This window comes from Drosophila ficusphila, unplaced genomic scaffold (genome assembly GCF_018152265.1).
Source record: "Drosophila ficusphila isolate 14025-0441.05 unplaced genomic scaffold, ASM1815226v1 contig_791, whole genome shotgun sequence".
NCBI lineage: Eukaryota > Metazoa > Arthropoda > Insecta > Diptera > Drosophilidae > Drosophila > Drosophila ficusphila.
In genome coordinates this window covers 10,651,698-10,667,147 of record NW_025064737.1, presented here as the reverse complement: position 1 = coordinate 10,667,147, position 15,450 = coordinate 10,651,698, and the positions used below count along the sequence as shown (strand labels likewise).

The following is a 15,450-nucleotide window of genomic DNA, read 5'->3' as shown; positions in this document are numbered from 1 at the left end:
TTATATTTTGGGGGCAAGCCACCTCCTTTTTAGATTTGGCTCGTCCACAAATTATTGCGAGTCGTTGACGCCGCACCTCCAAGTTTAGAACCTGGCTTTGGACTCGTGGTTTCCTCGTCTTAGAGACCCGGGGATCGAGTACTTGTGGGTGCTTTGCGAACCCGGACCTTTGCATCAAACCTTGCCCATGCAACAATTGTATCTTTGTGTAATTTACGTTTAATCAATGAATTTGGATCACAAACAGTAAATACGTCTTTAACGATAATTGCAGTTGAATTAAACATATTAAGATCAGGGGGTTTGGGGTTTTGGGGTTGGGGGGTTTTGGGTTTGGGTTACCTTGTAATTATAAAAATATTGTATCTGCATTTTACATGTTTTGTTTTGCTACTATCGTTTTTTGCTCGAAATTACATAAGTCCAGCCTTAAACAAGTAATTTTCGTCACCAATCGCACTCGCGCGCACGCTCCATTATCCATAACACTCGGTATCTTTCAATTCAATTTTGCATTTAAACGCTACGTTGCCTTAACTTCAGTCCTTTCGCAGAAAATCTAACCCTTAAATGTATTTAGCTCTTCTTCTTCGCCCGTCGATCTGTATTTTCTTCCCCTTTTTCATTTTTCACATTACCGCATGCTGCTGCAGACACTAAACATAAATTCAATACGTACAGTTTTCAAATTGGTTGTGTGGCATTAACTTCGTTTTCTAATATAAAAGGTGTAATGTTACGCGACCGATCCGATCCGTCAGATCCTTTAAATGCCATCCATTTCGTCCACTTCTAACTACAATTTAACTTCATCTTTGGCCGCATACCCCCGCATTACTTATTTAGCTCCTGTAAATATGAACTGCTGCTTGTGTTTCGCTTTTTTTTCTGTTTTTTTTCCGTCGTCTACAATTTATTTAAATGCACTAAATGTTGCACGGACCGTTTGCCTATGAAGTCGGTTTGTTCGGTTGTTCGGTTTGGTTTTGCGATGATGCGATTCTATCCTGTAATTGTCGATTTTATACCTTCGATATATAAGCCAATGAAATGTGAGAAAAATATGTTTCTATTTCGTCATTTGTTTGTTTGTTCGTTATTCATGCATTGTTTGTTGATGGTTCGTTTTTGCTTTTTATAAAATGCCAAAATTTGTGCAAATTTCTAAAACTTTTTACTTTGCCCTTCTCGTATTATACTAAAATATTTTTAACTTTAAAATGTACTTTCTCTTTAGATTAAATTTTTGTTTTTCATTTCTTTTGTTTTGTTTCCTTTTTCTTTTTCTTTTTTTTTCATTTTGTTTCGTTTAAAATATTGCATTTTTATTTTATGTTTTTCTTTTGGAGGCTTTATCCCTGAGTGATTTAATTTCATTTGTTTGTCATTTATTGCAACTTTTTCTTTATAAACTTATTGTTTTATACTTTCTTATTCGATTTAGTGTGTCAAGAGAGAGAGTGTGTGTAAGAGAGAGAAATTGAGACCAAGAAAATCAATGGCAAAATAATAACTCCTCGTCTGCTGTGAAGGTTGCTTAATTATTTATAAGTTGTCACGTTATTGTTGTATTCAAATTGTCTCTGGGTTGCCAGCCCACTGGCTTTCGGGCCGAAAAAACGCATTAATAATATGCTACCCTCTAGCGTAGTAACTGTAATTAGATTTGCTTAGTTTTCCTTCGATTTTTCCTTTACTTTTTGGCTAATAGATCTCCGCGGTTTACTTGTCTATGAGTAAGTTGCTGTTGTGTTGCTTTGTGGGTGCTTCTTTCTCTTGTAGGTGTTTAGTTAAAATATTTGTACTTCACTGCAAGTGTTTCAATTACGTTCCGCACTGTAAACTACTGTAGATCCGAAAGCGGCTGGCACCGAATCGAATCGAATAAATACAAAGGTGTTCGGCACCAAGCCGAGAGGATACTAATCTTGATTAAGTACATTTTCTGTGAGAGATGTGCCGGAAAAAATAGTCAAAGAACGTGAAAAATGCATGGAAATGTAGCTCTGGCTCAAACTCTTCGGGAAATTACAATTCGAACATTTTTGTTTGTCTTCTAATTTATAAAACTTGACATTCTGCTTGGAACCAATGGGTTTTTGGAGCTCTAAAATTTGCCTTAAATTGGAATGTGAAACGTTATCCACTCCCATTCGATTCGGAATCAAAAAGGGACTCAAGTTCGAGCTCAGGGGAACATTTGCCAGCTTAGAGATCGAAACAAACAAGGAAAGAAACAAACAAACAAGCCGTTGAGTGTTCGCTTTACAGTATCTGAATCTGCATTCGTATCTCTATGTGTGTATCTGTAGGTTAGCGTATCTAGTTTGAAGCTTCGTATAACTATACAAGTGTTTTTGCAATATGCTGCATTGCTATATGCTTGCAATTGGATCTGTTAAATCGTTTACTTTAATCGTTAATCTCAAAATGCTTTGTATTTGAACAGTAAATTACGTTGTCACTTGCTCGAAGTGTTTGCACTTTATTTCGGTTATTGTTTTATGCCTTTATTCCTATTCGGTTTTCATATGCTCTCTCTTTTGTATTTATATATAAAAAATATCCTTTTATACAGTTGTATTTCCGGTTATTGTTGCTATTGCATTGGCAAATGCTCCTTAAATGTTTTTTGTTGTTTTTAGCGATTCTGCTGGATTTGTTGACCCGTGCTATTCTGCGATTCTATGGCTATTTCTGCTGCTGCTGCTGCTGCTTTTGCTGCTGTATATGTGGCTCTTAACGCTATTTGTGGTTATCAGTTATCAGTAATTCAGTATTCAGTATTCGGTATTGATTGGTAAGCTGGATATAGGTGTACTCTTGTCGGATATTGCAGTTGCAAGCAATGACGATGGCTGGAAGTTCTGGGCACGCCAAGATGCAAGTTCGTATTGTGGCTTTCTGTCTAGTGTTTTGGTGTGTGACTCGCGTCGAAGTTTCTCCTTTGAACATTCAAGTTAAAAAGCTTAAGATTACATGACCTCGTTTCGGGTTTCCCTCTATGCCTATCGGTAAAATAAAATACAAGACTAGAAGTACAAATTTCGCTTGTAGAGCAGCTCCTTACTTCCTTAAAGTGTGTGTGTGCATATCTCAATTCAATAAGAATCTCCCATGGAGATGGGAATCTCCGCACGGGAAGAAACACATTTATCATTTAATGTAGTGAACAAAAGCGCCGCGCGGGCAACTAAAAGGCAAATCAAAAGGATCATAAATTGCACATACATATATATAGTATAGTAAATCGTTTAGCAGATATATTAACTTATTCTTAGAACAGCTTTCGATCGACCGACCGCCTACGATCGTCTCCGTTTGTTTTTTGTTTATGCAGCGACTACAGATCACAGATCCCCGAAAAAGAAACGAAAGCGACGTTCAAGCGGCGTTATCTTCACTTCACTTAACATATGCGCATACTAAACTCGAATTTAACGAATAAATCTGTCATTCTGCTGATTTGTACATTTCGATTGCTATACTTTGCTCGACTGTTCTGTGTTTTGTGCGAAAATCTCAACTGAAAGAACTAAAGCTAAAGAACTGAAGGTGTCGTGAACAAAATCGTACTAATACTTGCATCCAGTAAGTATGTATGTATGTGTATAACTCGTGTGTGTGTGTTTTATTGAGGGTTATTGTAATTGGAGTTGGGTGGTGACGCTCAGCAGGACCCCCGCTAAACCCCCAGCGAATTTCAAAGGCAGCCCGCCTGCTCCCGCCGGCCGGCAGTCCGAGATCCGTATCCCCGGATCCCCCCGCCCGCCGCCGCCAGCAGTTCGTCGGCTGCCTCTTATGGCTTGAAATTCGTCTGGGAGTTTACCAGAAGTCCTTGTACGATCCTCAGGAGCCGTGCAGCGCGTTGCTCTGCGCACTGTTGGCTCCTCCGCCGCCGCCGCTGCCGCCTCCTCCGGCGGATCCGTTCACGTTTTGCGCCGACACCTCCGACTTGACCCGTCGGGCGATGTGGGAGCGCGTGTGCTTGCGCAAGTGATCCTTGCGATAGAAACCTATGGATTAATTGAAAATATTAATAAGTAAATAATTAGGTAACTGATTGGTAAGTTCAGGGGTACTCACCTTTTCCACACTCAATGCATACATGCTTCTTCTCGCCGGAATGGATGACAATGTGCAGAGTTAGCTGCTCCTTGCGCTTGAAGGACTTCATGCAGATCTGTTTAAAAAAAAAGGAGAGTAAATTAGTAATGCAAATAAAATGAGAAATTGGGGAATTCATTTATGAGTATAATATATATTATAACAATCAATAATAGTAGTAGTAAATTATTTTTATGATATTAATATCTTTTTTCTGACATGTCTATAAAATCTGCACTTTGATCACTGATTTAGTGTTTCAGTATAATATATATTAGAGAACATAAAATACAGAGATTTAAGTTTGCCCTGATGATACCATTTAATTGGAACCAAATAATTTGTTTTAAATTTGAATAACTAATCTGAATAACAGGACATTTAAAGATGGATGTTATTTAAAATACACTCAAATTAAAAGGACTTTCTGGGGAATCTTTCAAGCTCCCTTGGGGGGCACTCACATTGCACACATGCGGCCTGTCCGGTATGTGGGAGAGCTTGTGCCTGGTCAGGTGGTCCTTGCGCTTCAGCGCCGCGTTGCAGATGTCGCAGACGAAGCGCCGCTCGACGGCGTGCGAGATGACGTGCTGCTCGATGAGGCTGCGGTCCGGATAGGCCATCTGGCACTCCGGGCAGCAGTAGAGCGTGGAGCCGTCCAGCGCCTTCGTCTCGCGGATCTCGCCCGGCTTGGGGCGCGGCTTCTTCTCCTTTGGTGGTTTCTTCTTTTTGGTCTTCTTGCCGCTGGCCGTTCCCGTGCCGCCGCTGGCGTTCGTGGTGCCCACGGATCCGGTGCTGGAAACCGCTCCGGCTCCACCATTGGTCACCGTCCCGTTGGCATTGCCATTCACTCCATTGCTGGCGCCGCCGTTCGTCAGCGCCGCTCCGTTGGCGTCCGTCATGTTGGTCATGTGGCCGCCATGGTCCATGCCCACCAGGCCGTTGTGGTGGCCGCCGTTCGCCCCATTGTTGCTGGGCGTCAGGGCCACGCCCCCCAGCGCCAGGCTGGCCAGGTTGGTGCCGTTCTTCAGGACATCGCCTGTGGACTCCTTCTTGATCGTCTCCGAGTACTTGAGGAAGTGCTGTATGGAGATGGGCAGTGTGGCGGAGAGCAGGTGCGACGAGTAGTCCACCGTGTTGGCCGTGTTGGCCAGCGTCTGCCACGATTGGTTGACATTCTGCAGGATCTGCTGGTTGAGGACTGTCGAGAGGGAAAAGAATACAGAAATGTTAGATTGGCAATTAAATGGGGCTTAAACCTCTTGAGATTTTAAGACCATAATGATTATACCAAAAACGTTACTAATATTCCCTAAAATGTACGGGTAAATATTTCTTCAAATAACCGACTTATCTTAGTTCTTATACCATTTTTCTAATTAGTATTTTCTGAGTATTATTATTTTGCTGAGGGTCGGTTAAGGTGAAAAAACATCACCCTGGACACACAGATAAACAAGGGACAATATATATTTCATACTATACATGCCCTTAATCCCTTTTTTGCTCTTAATCATCGAATATATGTATATTTTCCTTGCTCAGCGTATTGCCTTGAAAAGGAAGGGAAGTAAAATCTAACCAACACCATTTGGGGGCGTGTCAGCTGTACAAGTTGGTTGCTAACCAAGTATTCCATGATTTATTGTCTTCCTCGACTCGTTAAAGAAATATCAAACTTGCTTTAAAGTATGTTTATGGAAAAATAAACTGTTTTTAAATGGTGCACTATAAATAAACTATAAAACATACTGAGTCACAATATTGTATATTTTAAAGACACGTTTTCATACCTAACCTACGAATAAATTACAAACCTACAAAGAAATCAATATTCACTATTCCCTAATGAAAAAGAAAAATGTGCTTCTTAGTTTTCCTAGGGGAAGAATCCTTTTTCTTTAAAGAATGTTTTGTGATATGCTAAAATATAATCGGTTATTACTGGATTATCAAACACATATGTACACAGCTACCAAATATTTCGAAACTTTGTGACCGGAAAGGGCTGTCTATTCTCAAAGAATCCCCGGATAGTAACCATTTACTGCCAAGGACACATCGTATTCCCCGCCTGCAAGTTTTCGGTGCGGTGCAAACTTTTTGCCTTTGCAGCGTGCGTAATCAGGATGAGGGGCAGAGCAACATCCACTTGTTTAAGGTGGCTCTGGCTGGCGGAAAACTGGATGAAAAAGTATGCTATGGTGCCATAATAACCTCCCCACTCCCCTTCCCTTCCTCTATAAACCGCCCACACCAGCATGGGGGACAGCAGACAGGCCCAAAAACATTTATAAATAACGAAGCCGAAGGGAGACGCACGACGAGTGATGACTGCGTCCTTGAAATACACATATACCGACCGACCGACCGACCGAACTGAAAGCGCTGTACATACCATTTCAGCTCAGCGCTCAGCTTCAGCTTCCCCAATCTCCAATACCTTCTTCTCTATTTTTTTGGCCACGGAAAAGCCACACGGAACCACCCACTATCCGCCCGTTTTGGGGCACCCTTTCCCCGCGGAAAGTCGCCGGACTCACCTTCTTCCCGGTCACGTTCGATTTTTGGATGGATTTTACCCTTATGATCGGCCGCAGCGGCTGCATTGAGAAAGTTCAGATCGCCCTGCGGTTGTGAGTACGGTATGGATATATTCTGGCCATATTGCATATTGTTGGCAGCCGAAACTGAAACGAAAGAGAAACACACATTCACAATTAATTTTGGCTTAAATGTGGCGTAGAAATCGGGAAGGGGATAAATACGAAAAAATAGATATTTACACATGATGAGCACACAGCCTTTTTTTTTTTGTATAAATTGTGTATATAGTTCTTGACTTAGGATTAGCTTTTCACTGCGATACAACAATCCAACAAGCTTGCCACTCGATTCGGCCGCCGCTCTCGCACTCAACGCTTTCTGGCCGACTAACTACAACCGACTGGGCCCGGCCGGAGTTTCCCGATTTGGCGGCTCCGGCTCCTGGTTCCGGACAAATGTCTCCGTCTCCGGCCGGCTCCGAATCGAATCCCATGGCTCAGCTGGCGAGCCGAATAAAGATCGGGTGCCGGCACAAAAACAACATACGGCCGGCCGACAAAGTAACGACGCTTTGGCACGACACACGTACCCTCCATACACACACTTACTTATATATATATACGTCTATATGGATATATGTATATACATCGAGGTATACGCATGTATCTGGGGCCAGTAATTCTGTGCCTGTGTGGAGGCAGCCACATTTTCTGCATGTACAAATTTTGGGGCGGACTTTGGTTGTGTGCGACAAACACGTTAACCGAAATTGGATTTAATTTCTGCTCAAGATTATCACTCATACGCAGCTCATTACGTATACGCAGCGTTGTTATATATTTAAATAGTTTTCATCAAAATTGTTAATCTATTTATTTCACAGATAAGTTTAAAGGGTTTTAAAAAGAGTTTTAATGTTGGTAATGTATTGATATACAAATCAAAGCTTTTATTTTTCTGAAATGTACACAATGTACTTCAAATAAAACCAATAAAATGTCGTAAGCTCTTTAAAAATAATAAAATATTAAATGTTTTGACTAACAGTTCATATTATGAATTCAATTGGAAATTAATCGATAAACTAACAAATACTTTATTTATTTATTAAACATACAATACAATAATAGAACATGGTTATTGGCCAAATTGTGCAGGTCACTTGGCAACATTAAATTTATGGTACCAAATTGTTGCCTATTAAAATTGCAAGTTTGAAACACGAAAGTTCCACCCTAAAGTCCATAAATATGTATCGGCTCTATATAGTTAACCACGTTGTTCCTTCTCGGCAAACGTGCGTGTGGAGCCTACAAACTGTTGTTGTCTGCTGCCTGTCGTCGCCCCCCAACCGCCCATCGTCGCCACCCCCCTTCGGCCACACGCCGCCGTCTGCCAAGGCCAAATTTTCACACACACACACGCACACACATACAGAGGAGAACACACACGTGTTTTCGGGTCCCGACAACGCATACATAGGAAAAAGGAAATTAAAACTGAAACTGAAAATGCCGGCCGCGCACACGCCCGAATGTATGCCATAGGAAAAGCGTTCCCCACTTTTTCGGGGCTTTTTCGGTGGGTGTGCATTTTCCCACCAGATTTTTCGATCCCCCCACCCCTGAATTTCGATTCTGCTTCTTGGCGTTTTCTTAGCCGGGTGCTCGGTTTTATAAATAACATTCTCGGGCTGTTGCCAATTGCCTGGTTTTGTTATGTGTACTATTCAGACTGCTCCTGCTTTCCTTTCAAATTACATGGCCCGATTTTGGATGGAAGGATTCGGGAAGCTGTACTTTATATTTTATAATATTATTCAACGCAAATAAAGAAAAAACACAAGGAAAACGAAAAATAAACTTCCTTTTCTTCTTTCCTTTTAGGCTGACGTGATGAAATTTATTTGTCTCCGTGCGTGTGTTTTGTGTTAGTCTTAGTCTCTGTATAAATTACCATTCGACCTTGGCCACCCACTTAACATACTTCCAAATGCTTTAATTTTCGCTTAGGCCTTAGACTTCTTGGGGTAGATAAGCCTCTCAAATTGTTACTTTAATAAAATCATTGAAGCGGAATTGATTTAAATTGAAAACATATGCTCATGCAAATGGTTATGCGTACATGTATGAACGAATTAAAGGCAGTAAATAAAAAGGTAGCTTACTCCAAACTGTCTTGTTTATGAAAAGGATTGGTGCCAGATACAAATTTAGAAAAATATGGCATCAAGAGATGCCAAGAGATTATAAGGATAAGTTAGAATTGAATTTGTTGAAAAGTAGGCTATATATTTTTAATTAAGGCTTTAATATTAAACACAATTATGGCTTTTTGGTTTTAAAACATTTTTAAAAGATTTTCAGTTATGGTTTCAACCAAACCAAATTCGATTAATAAGCATTAGATAATATTTACAAAATCTATTTAACTTTAACTAGTTGGGTTTTTTTTTTAAATCTTTTAATAAAATTGTTGTGGATTTCTTAAAGCGTTACCATTTGGGAAATGGCAGTGAAATCTCGTGAACAAATGAATAAACAGGAATCATAGAAAGGGTTCAAAGGGAGCCGGAAAAATCGGCCGGAGTGGCCGAAAATCCGGAGCCATGGCAACAACAAAAGCGGGAGGCGTGCGTGGATGGCAACCGGCATTCGTGGCATTTCACTTTTCACTTCACTTTCCCATGAACGGGATGACGACAACGACAGGGAAAACAACGTGGAAAACAGCGTGGAGGAGACGAATATATCGCCGGAATCGGAGCCGGAGTAGCGAGTCAAAGTCGGTAAAGTCGGAAACACGGCCAAGCGAGAGTGAGAGAGCGGTGAGAGTGGAGAGAGTAGCGGAGTGGCCGAGAGTGGGAGAGTGAGAGAGCCAAGTGGGGTTTTGGGCGGATCGTTCGCACAACAAAGTGGAACAAAATGGAAAGGAATGCGCCTAGCAGCGATTTGAAAAACATGGCGTTTATCTGCTCCTGTCCAAGTCTATGTGTGTCGTTTGGCTTAGTGTGCGTTTGAGAGACAGTGTCAGTGAAAGCGGTGAGAGCGCCCGCGCGGGAGAGGGAGAGCGCTTGGGTGAGAGTACCCAAGCCAGAGAGTAAAAGAGCGTGGCGTGGTTGGGAAAAACTGCAACCCCTAAAGGAGTTGGGCGAAACTTGACCCCAAGCAGAGAGAGTGAGTCAGAAAGTGGGGGTGGAAAGGGTGAGCAAAAAGTATACTTTGAAAAAATGTAAATACTAAGTAAACTTAGTTTTATACCAAAAAAAAAAAATAGAGGACAAACATTTTTTGACAACATAAATAAAAAAGTTACAGAATTGGCAAAAAAGTTACAACGCAACCACTTAGTATGTTTTTATAAGCCAGTATTAGTATGTAGTTTATAATTTTGAATAAAAAAAGAATAAAAAATATTCGTTTTTTAAACGTTTAATATTACTTAAAATGTCTAAAGTAGGTCCCCGCAAACATTAGCATGGAAGCCTAGGTTTTCTGAGTGTAGTTTTAAGTGAGAGAAATCAGGGAGAAAACGAGAGGGGTACAAAGCAAACGGCGCCATCGGCAGAGTTTAAGTCATCAGCGCCAACAGAACGAAAAGAAAAACTGAACACACAACGTCCGCTTTAAGCCTTAAAGTCAATGAGGGAAAACAAAGAAATAAATAATCAATGACTGCTAATATTTATTTATCTATACCCATTCAAATGAAAGGGCTTTTGGGGGTTGGGGTTGTGTGCCCATCGTAATTGCTTTATCATGCGCACTTTTTTAGTGTTGCATACATCCAGGCAACGATTTGGGGGTGTAACCAGCGATTCACACCCATGAAGCACATACATCTCTATGTACTGTGCACATAGGTACAGAAGTATGTACATATGTACACACATAAAAAATGCAAATGGTTTATGGCTGGGGTGTCTGCTGAACATTAGGGGGACGTTAATAAAGGGCAGAGGACTGTGTCCTCGACAACAAGATACCCGGTGTCCACTCAAACTCACATTTATTCCGGGCGAAAGGTAAAAAAATTAAAAGTTAAATATATCTTATTTAACTTTGAAAATTCGAGCTACCTAATTTAGGTCTACCCAATTAAGTATGTATTTATGTCTTTGTATATACGTAAATTAAATACTAAATATTAGAACAAAGCTTTGTTAAGTTATTTAAGTATTAAGTTATCTGATTTATTATTTGCCACTACTTTTTGTTTAGTTTTATAAAGTAATTTAGTTTGTCAAACTGATAGAGTATGGGTTTAAATTGCTAATGCATTAAAGCAAACTTGTAGTTATTTGGAATTAATAAACGGTTTTCGTATGAACATATTTCTAAATTATATTTATTGCTGCTAGTTAATTATATGCTGTTTTGGGTTTTCCTACATCTGAACTCGGAGCAACCTTTCTTCCCGTCCTAGCCAGGTATTTATCTGTTTACATTTTGAGACCCATACCCAGAGGGCAACTCTGAAGGTCCGGCCATATCTACATCTACTGCTGCATATTTCCTGGTAACCCAATAATGATTTACACAAGCAAACCGAGCAAATTATCGGGTAGGTATCGAAAGATAAACCTCGAGCAGGTCACAGAGTCGCAGGGCAGCGATAATGCAGCTAGCTAATAAGCGAGAAAAGCAGGAAAATGCAGTAGCTCGAGTACGTGGGACATTTTACCTGCCTGGGATCAGTCGCATGCAGTCCACGAAAAATACCCAGACCCATAGATTACATCCAGTCGTATGTATTGGGAGAGATAAAAGAGCAGCCCACAACACACAGGCATACACATACTGGCAAACGCATTTTCCTGTTATAGCAGGTAAAAAAATATAAAACGCTAAACTGGAAATATAATGCGTAGCTCAAAAGCCGGGATCAATGAACCTAGCCAATGCAGAGGAGTTTGGGTCTGGGCTTGGTTCTCCACTTTCCAATAAATGCAAGTGGAAAATATCTGTGCAGTTGCCAGGGCAAAAATAAATTATGAAATGCAATCCAGAGTATGGGGGTTGCCCTGGGAATCTAATTATGCAAGCAAATGCAACTAATTAGAATTGATAAGATGAAGGAGCCTGCGGTTAGGGTTTGGCACATAGGGGTTATGTATTCTATATACAAGGGGTGGACCGGTCACACCCTGCCACTACAAAAAAAAAAAAAAAGTTGCAACTTGGCAGGAAGTCAGTGCAATTAAAAAGGCAAAGGCAGGCTCTCGGGGGTTGGGGGTTGTAAACTCACTCACACACACACTCACTCTTACCCAGCGCACACATATATGTATTTAATTGTATTTCTATGTATGTGCTTAAGTAGCTACAGAGAGCGGCGAAACCCACCCCTACAATAAAAAAAAACAAAGTGAAATGCAGCAAATTCAAAAGTTATTTGAGTTCATTGCATTTTCAAGCCACGCAAAACAACAACAGCCACAGCTCACACACACTGCTACACCCACTTTGGGGGTGGGTGGTAATGACTCAAAACATAGAGCGGAATACTCGTATAAAAAAAAAGAGCGCAAAACAAAAACAACGACGAAAAATCGTTAAATTCAGCTTTGATGACAGGGTATACTCGTACTCGCACTCGTACTCGTACTAAGTCGCTCCACCCCTCCGACCAACCCCCGAAAAATTGTAGTGCGGTTTACAAATTGCCTGAAGAAGATGTCTTCGCTGGCCAGAAAGCGAGAATAACAGGGATGGGGGTGGAAAACCCGCTTACACTCACACACATGTCTTTATGCGAATGCCAGTAAGTAGATCCAGATGGAAGCCACCTTTCGCTGACAATTCATGGAAAGTATTGTTCGAGTTTCAAGTGGGTGGTATAATGAAAGAATCCAGAAAACCAAACTAAAGTGCAGAAAACAAATAATAACCGTTAAAAATATGATCCTCAGTTACCACAAGAAAAAAAGTGTTAGCTGCTTTGTAATACAACTGTTTTTACCTTGCAAACTGTCCGAAGTAAACTTTTTAAAAATAATCTCTAAAGATCAATTAATCCATGTGTTGTGGAACTTAAGAAGCTATTTATTATATACTGCTGTTATAGAATTTACTAGCAATAAGCATTTACTTGAACTTGCCTTTGGGTTAGATTTTTGCTTACTCTTCAACATTTTTTGTTTTTATTTATTTCCTGTCTTTATTTCTACGGATCTACATAAGCTTCTGATTTTCATGGGCGTAGCCATTACTGCTTATTCTACGGAGAAAGGTTTTTATACATAAACCAATTGGAGAATATGTTTACTTCTTCTTGCCCTTAATTATTATTATTTTTGTGAAAAAATACTAATTTAACTGTTTATTTATAGTTTGTTTACATTTGAAACGTTGTCTAAATTATTTACTTTCCGACCAAATATCAAGTGCAAAAACAAGCAGTCCTGCTCACTGTATAGCCAACAAAAGTAGTGCCCTTTGCCCCAAAACAAAACCCTGTGTAGGGCATTAGGCGAGGCAGTAGCCGACCCCCTCTGCCGCCACCTCTGCCTCTGCCGCGGTCGCTGCCCGAGTGAGAGTGTATACCCCCTGACGCTGTGACGTCGGCGTCGCTGCCCCAGCGGGCGAAAATAAATCGATAAAAATAAAATAAATTTTTAGTGATTATGTTATACAGACACATGTGCATGCATGTGCATGTGCATGTAGATGTTGGCGTACAGGGCATTATATAGTTTGTAATGTGGGTGGCAGATGCACTTACCGTTGGGCACATTCTGATTAAAGTGATTGCCATTGGTCTGATAGCGCTGCACATGGTTATCGGTGCCGGCCGCTGCCGCAGCGGCTGCTGCATTTGCCGCGGCCGTGGGGGGCGTGCCAAAGGCGCCGGGCGTCTGGGCGTCGAATTTAGCGGCAAACTGATGGATGCCGGAGAAGGGGCCGCCGAACGCGGAGAAGTTCATCATGTCAGGATCGGCGGGGAATCAGTTACGGATTGATTTCGCGGGGGGCCTCGAGGGGCCCTAAGATAATCCTCAAAATCGGTTTAAGCACTATGCACGATCGGGGTTTTTTTTATTATTCTAATTCCTTTCTGCACAGCCCGGAACGATGACGAAGAGTGGGTGGTGGCGGTGGTGGTGGTGTGCTTTCTGTTGTTGTTTTCCTGTTCTCCGCCGCCGCTGGTGGGGGTTGGTTTTCTTTTCTTTGCCTCCTTTCCCTTGCCACACTCACACACTAGCGCACTCGCCACAAACACACACACTCACACACACACACTGGCGCGCGTACGAGCGCACAGTTTTATGCTGTGCTTTGCTTTTTCGGGGGTAGAAAAGCAGAAAAGCGGGCCCAAAGCACAACAACACTCACTCACACACGCGGAGAACCACTTTCAGTTTCGATATTCTCGATTCTCGCGTCTCGCTTCTGGATTCTCGAACTAACACGCACACAGACACCGACACCCCGGCGCAACGGAGGAACGGAGCGGAATCGCACTAAAGTCTCGCTTACGGGTTCGCTTACGACCAGCTCGACGAGGCTCCGACATCAAACTAAAAGTAACATTACAACGAGCCAAAAGAAAGCGGAAACACTGGGCCAGGCAACGCGACGCAGGCGGCAGCAGCGGCAGAGCTGCGACGCAAATGACAGTGACAGTGCCCAGGGGCTTGCAGGGTATATCGGCTCGATTTACTGTTTAAGTGGTTTTCAGTTTGTCTTCTATTTACTTTAACCTGCAGTTAAGATCGATGTTTAGTTTATCAGATCCTCGTTTGATCACATTTTTATCAAATACCTTCATTTGACTGCAGAAATTAAAGTCAAAAAGTTCTCATGTCCTTAATTAAGTAAACGATATGAAATTTTAAAATTGTTTTAGACCATCATCAAATTATTAAAACTGGCTATAGTAGCAACTTAATTTGATGGTAATTTGTCAGCTCGAGTTTGAGAATCAGGACTCACACCGCTTTTACTGGGTAGCAAATGGTCGCATACCAACCAAGAGAACGACTGCAGCATTCTTACATGTTTGTATTAGTTCGCTGTGTGTTTGTACGATTGTCTGTATGTGCGCTGTGTGCCGCTTTGAGGGTGGAAGTTTTTCTACTTCTCTGGAAAATGCGCGTTTATTTGTACGTTCCTTACATTTCGCTGCACCGAGCGCCGGGCATATGACACTGGGCCAGACCCCTGCTCCCGACTCCCAAGATTGGCTTGGTCACTTGGCCAGAATGCTTGGTAGAATATTCACGCGCGATCCGTGCAGGCTAAGTGCAATTTATGCTGGGACTGAGGCTCAGCCAGACACTCAGCGAGACACGAAATTCGCTGTAAGTTATCAGGATGAAAACCGGTTGGGAGCGAAGCATAAAAACTGGTTTCCAGCGAGAGATGAGCTACTTTTTGTGACCGCCGTCGAGGCAACAACAAATAAATTGACAACGCCGAGCAGGATGACTTTTCGAATATGTGGATTTGGTATTAAGTGCAATCCAAAAAAGCCATAAAGACTGCATTTTTTCTTTGGTTATTTAACACATAAATATGTTTTTTTTTAATGAATTTCATGCGCATTTAGAATATCTTATACTGTTTTTGAGGGGATTCACAAAACATTTTTCTTTAAAAAATACCCGATAAAATAGTTTGTTATTTTTGTATTATTTTTTATTAATTTAATAATAAGTAAATAAATAAATTTAAAGCTCATTCATTTTGAAGGGTTTGCCGAGCCTTGTAAAAGAAACCATTAGTTGGCAAGTAGGGTATCCGGAGATCGCTGTGGACTGTCAGCAAGAAAACGCACACACAATGCGCCTTGTAT

General features: G+C 41.4%; 1 protein-coding gene across 2 annotated transcripts; it reads right to left on the bottom strand.

Moving 5' to 3' along the window:
* Positions 1-2,360: 2,360 nt before the first annotated feature.
* On the bottom strand, positions 2,361-14,747 carry LOC108102051 (zinc finger protein 92 homolog). Of its 2 annotated transcripts, none has more exons than XM_017206677.2 (5): positions 13,378-14,747; positions 6,690-6,797; positions 4,572-5,308; positions 4,087-4,183; positions 2,361-4,016 (listed from the first exon to the last, which is right to left on the bottom strand). In XM_017206677.2, the coding sequence occupies exons 1-5, from the start codon at positions 13,580-13,582 to the stop codon at positions 3,850-3,852; spliced, it is 1,314 nt and encodes a 437-aa protein (XP_017062166.1). In that variant the 5' UTR covers positions 13,583-14,747; the 3' UTR covers positions 2,361-3,849. The 2 variants fall into 2 exon arrangements, with proteins under 2 accessions (XP_017062166.1, XP_017062165.1); XM_017206676.2 differs by having other exon boundaries at positions 6,651-6,797; positions 13,378-14,741.
* Between the last annotated feature and the right edge of the window lie 703 nt (positions 14,748-15,450).

Excerpts from the sequence above, each read along its gene's own strand:
- LOC108102051 (XM_017206676.2), bottom strand. The coding sequence starts at position 13,582 with ATGATGAACTTCTCCGCGTTCGGCGGCCCCTTCTCCGGCATCCATCAG. Across the intron at positions 5,309-6,650 it reads CGAACGTGACCGGGAAGAAG|TCCTCAACCAGCAGATCCTG; the intron begins GTGAGTCCGGCG and ends CCCTCTCGACAG. Across the intron at positions 4,017-4,086 it reads ATGCATTGAGTGTGGAAAAG|GTTTCTATCGCAAGGATCAC; the intron begins GTGAGTACCCCT and ends ATTAATCCATAG.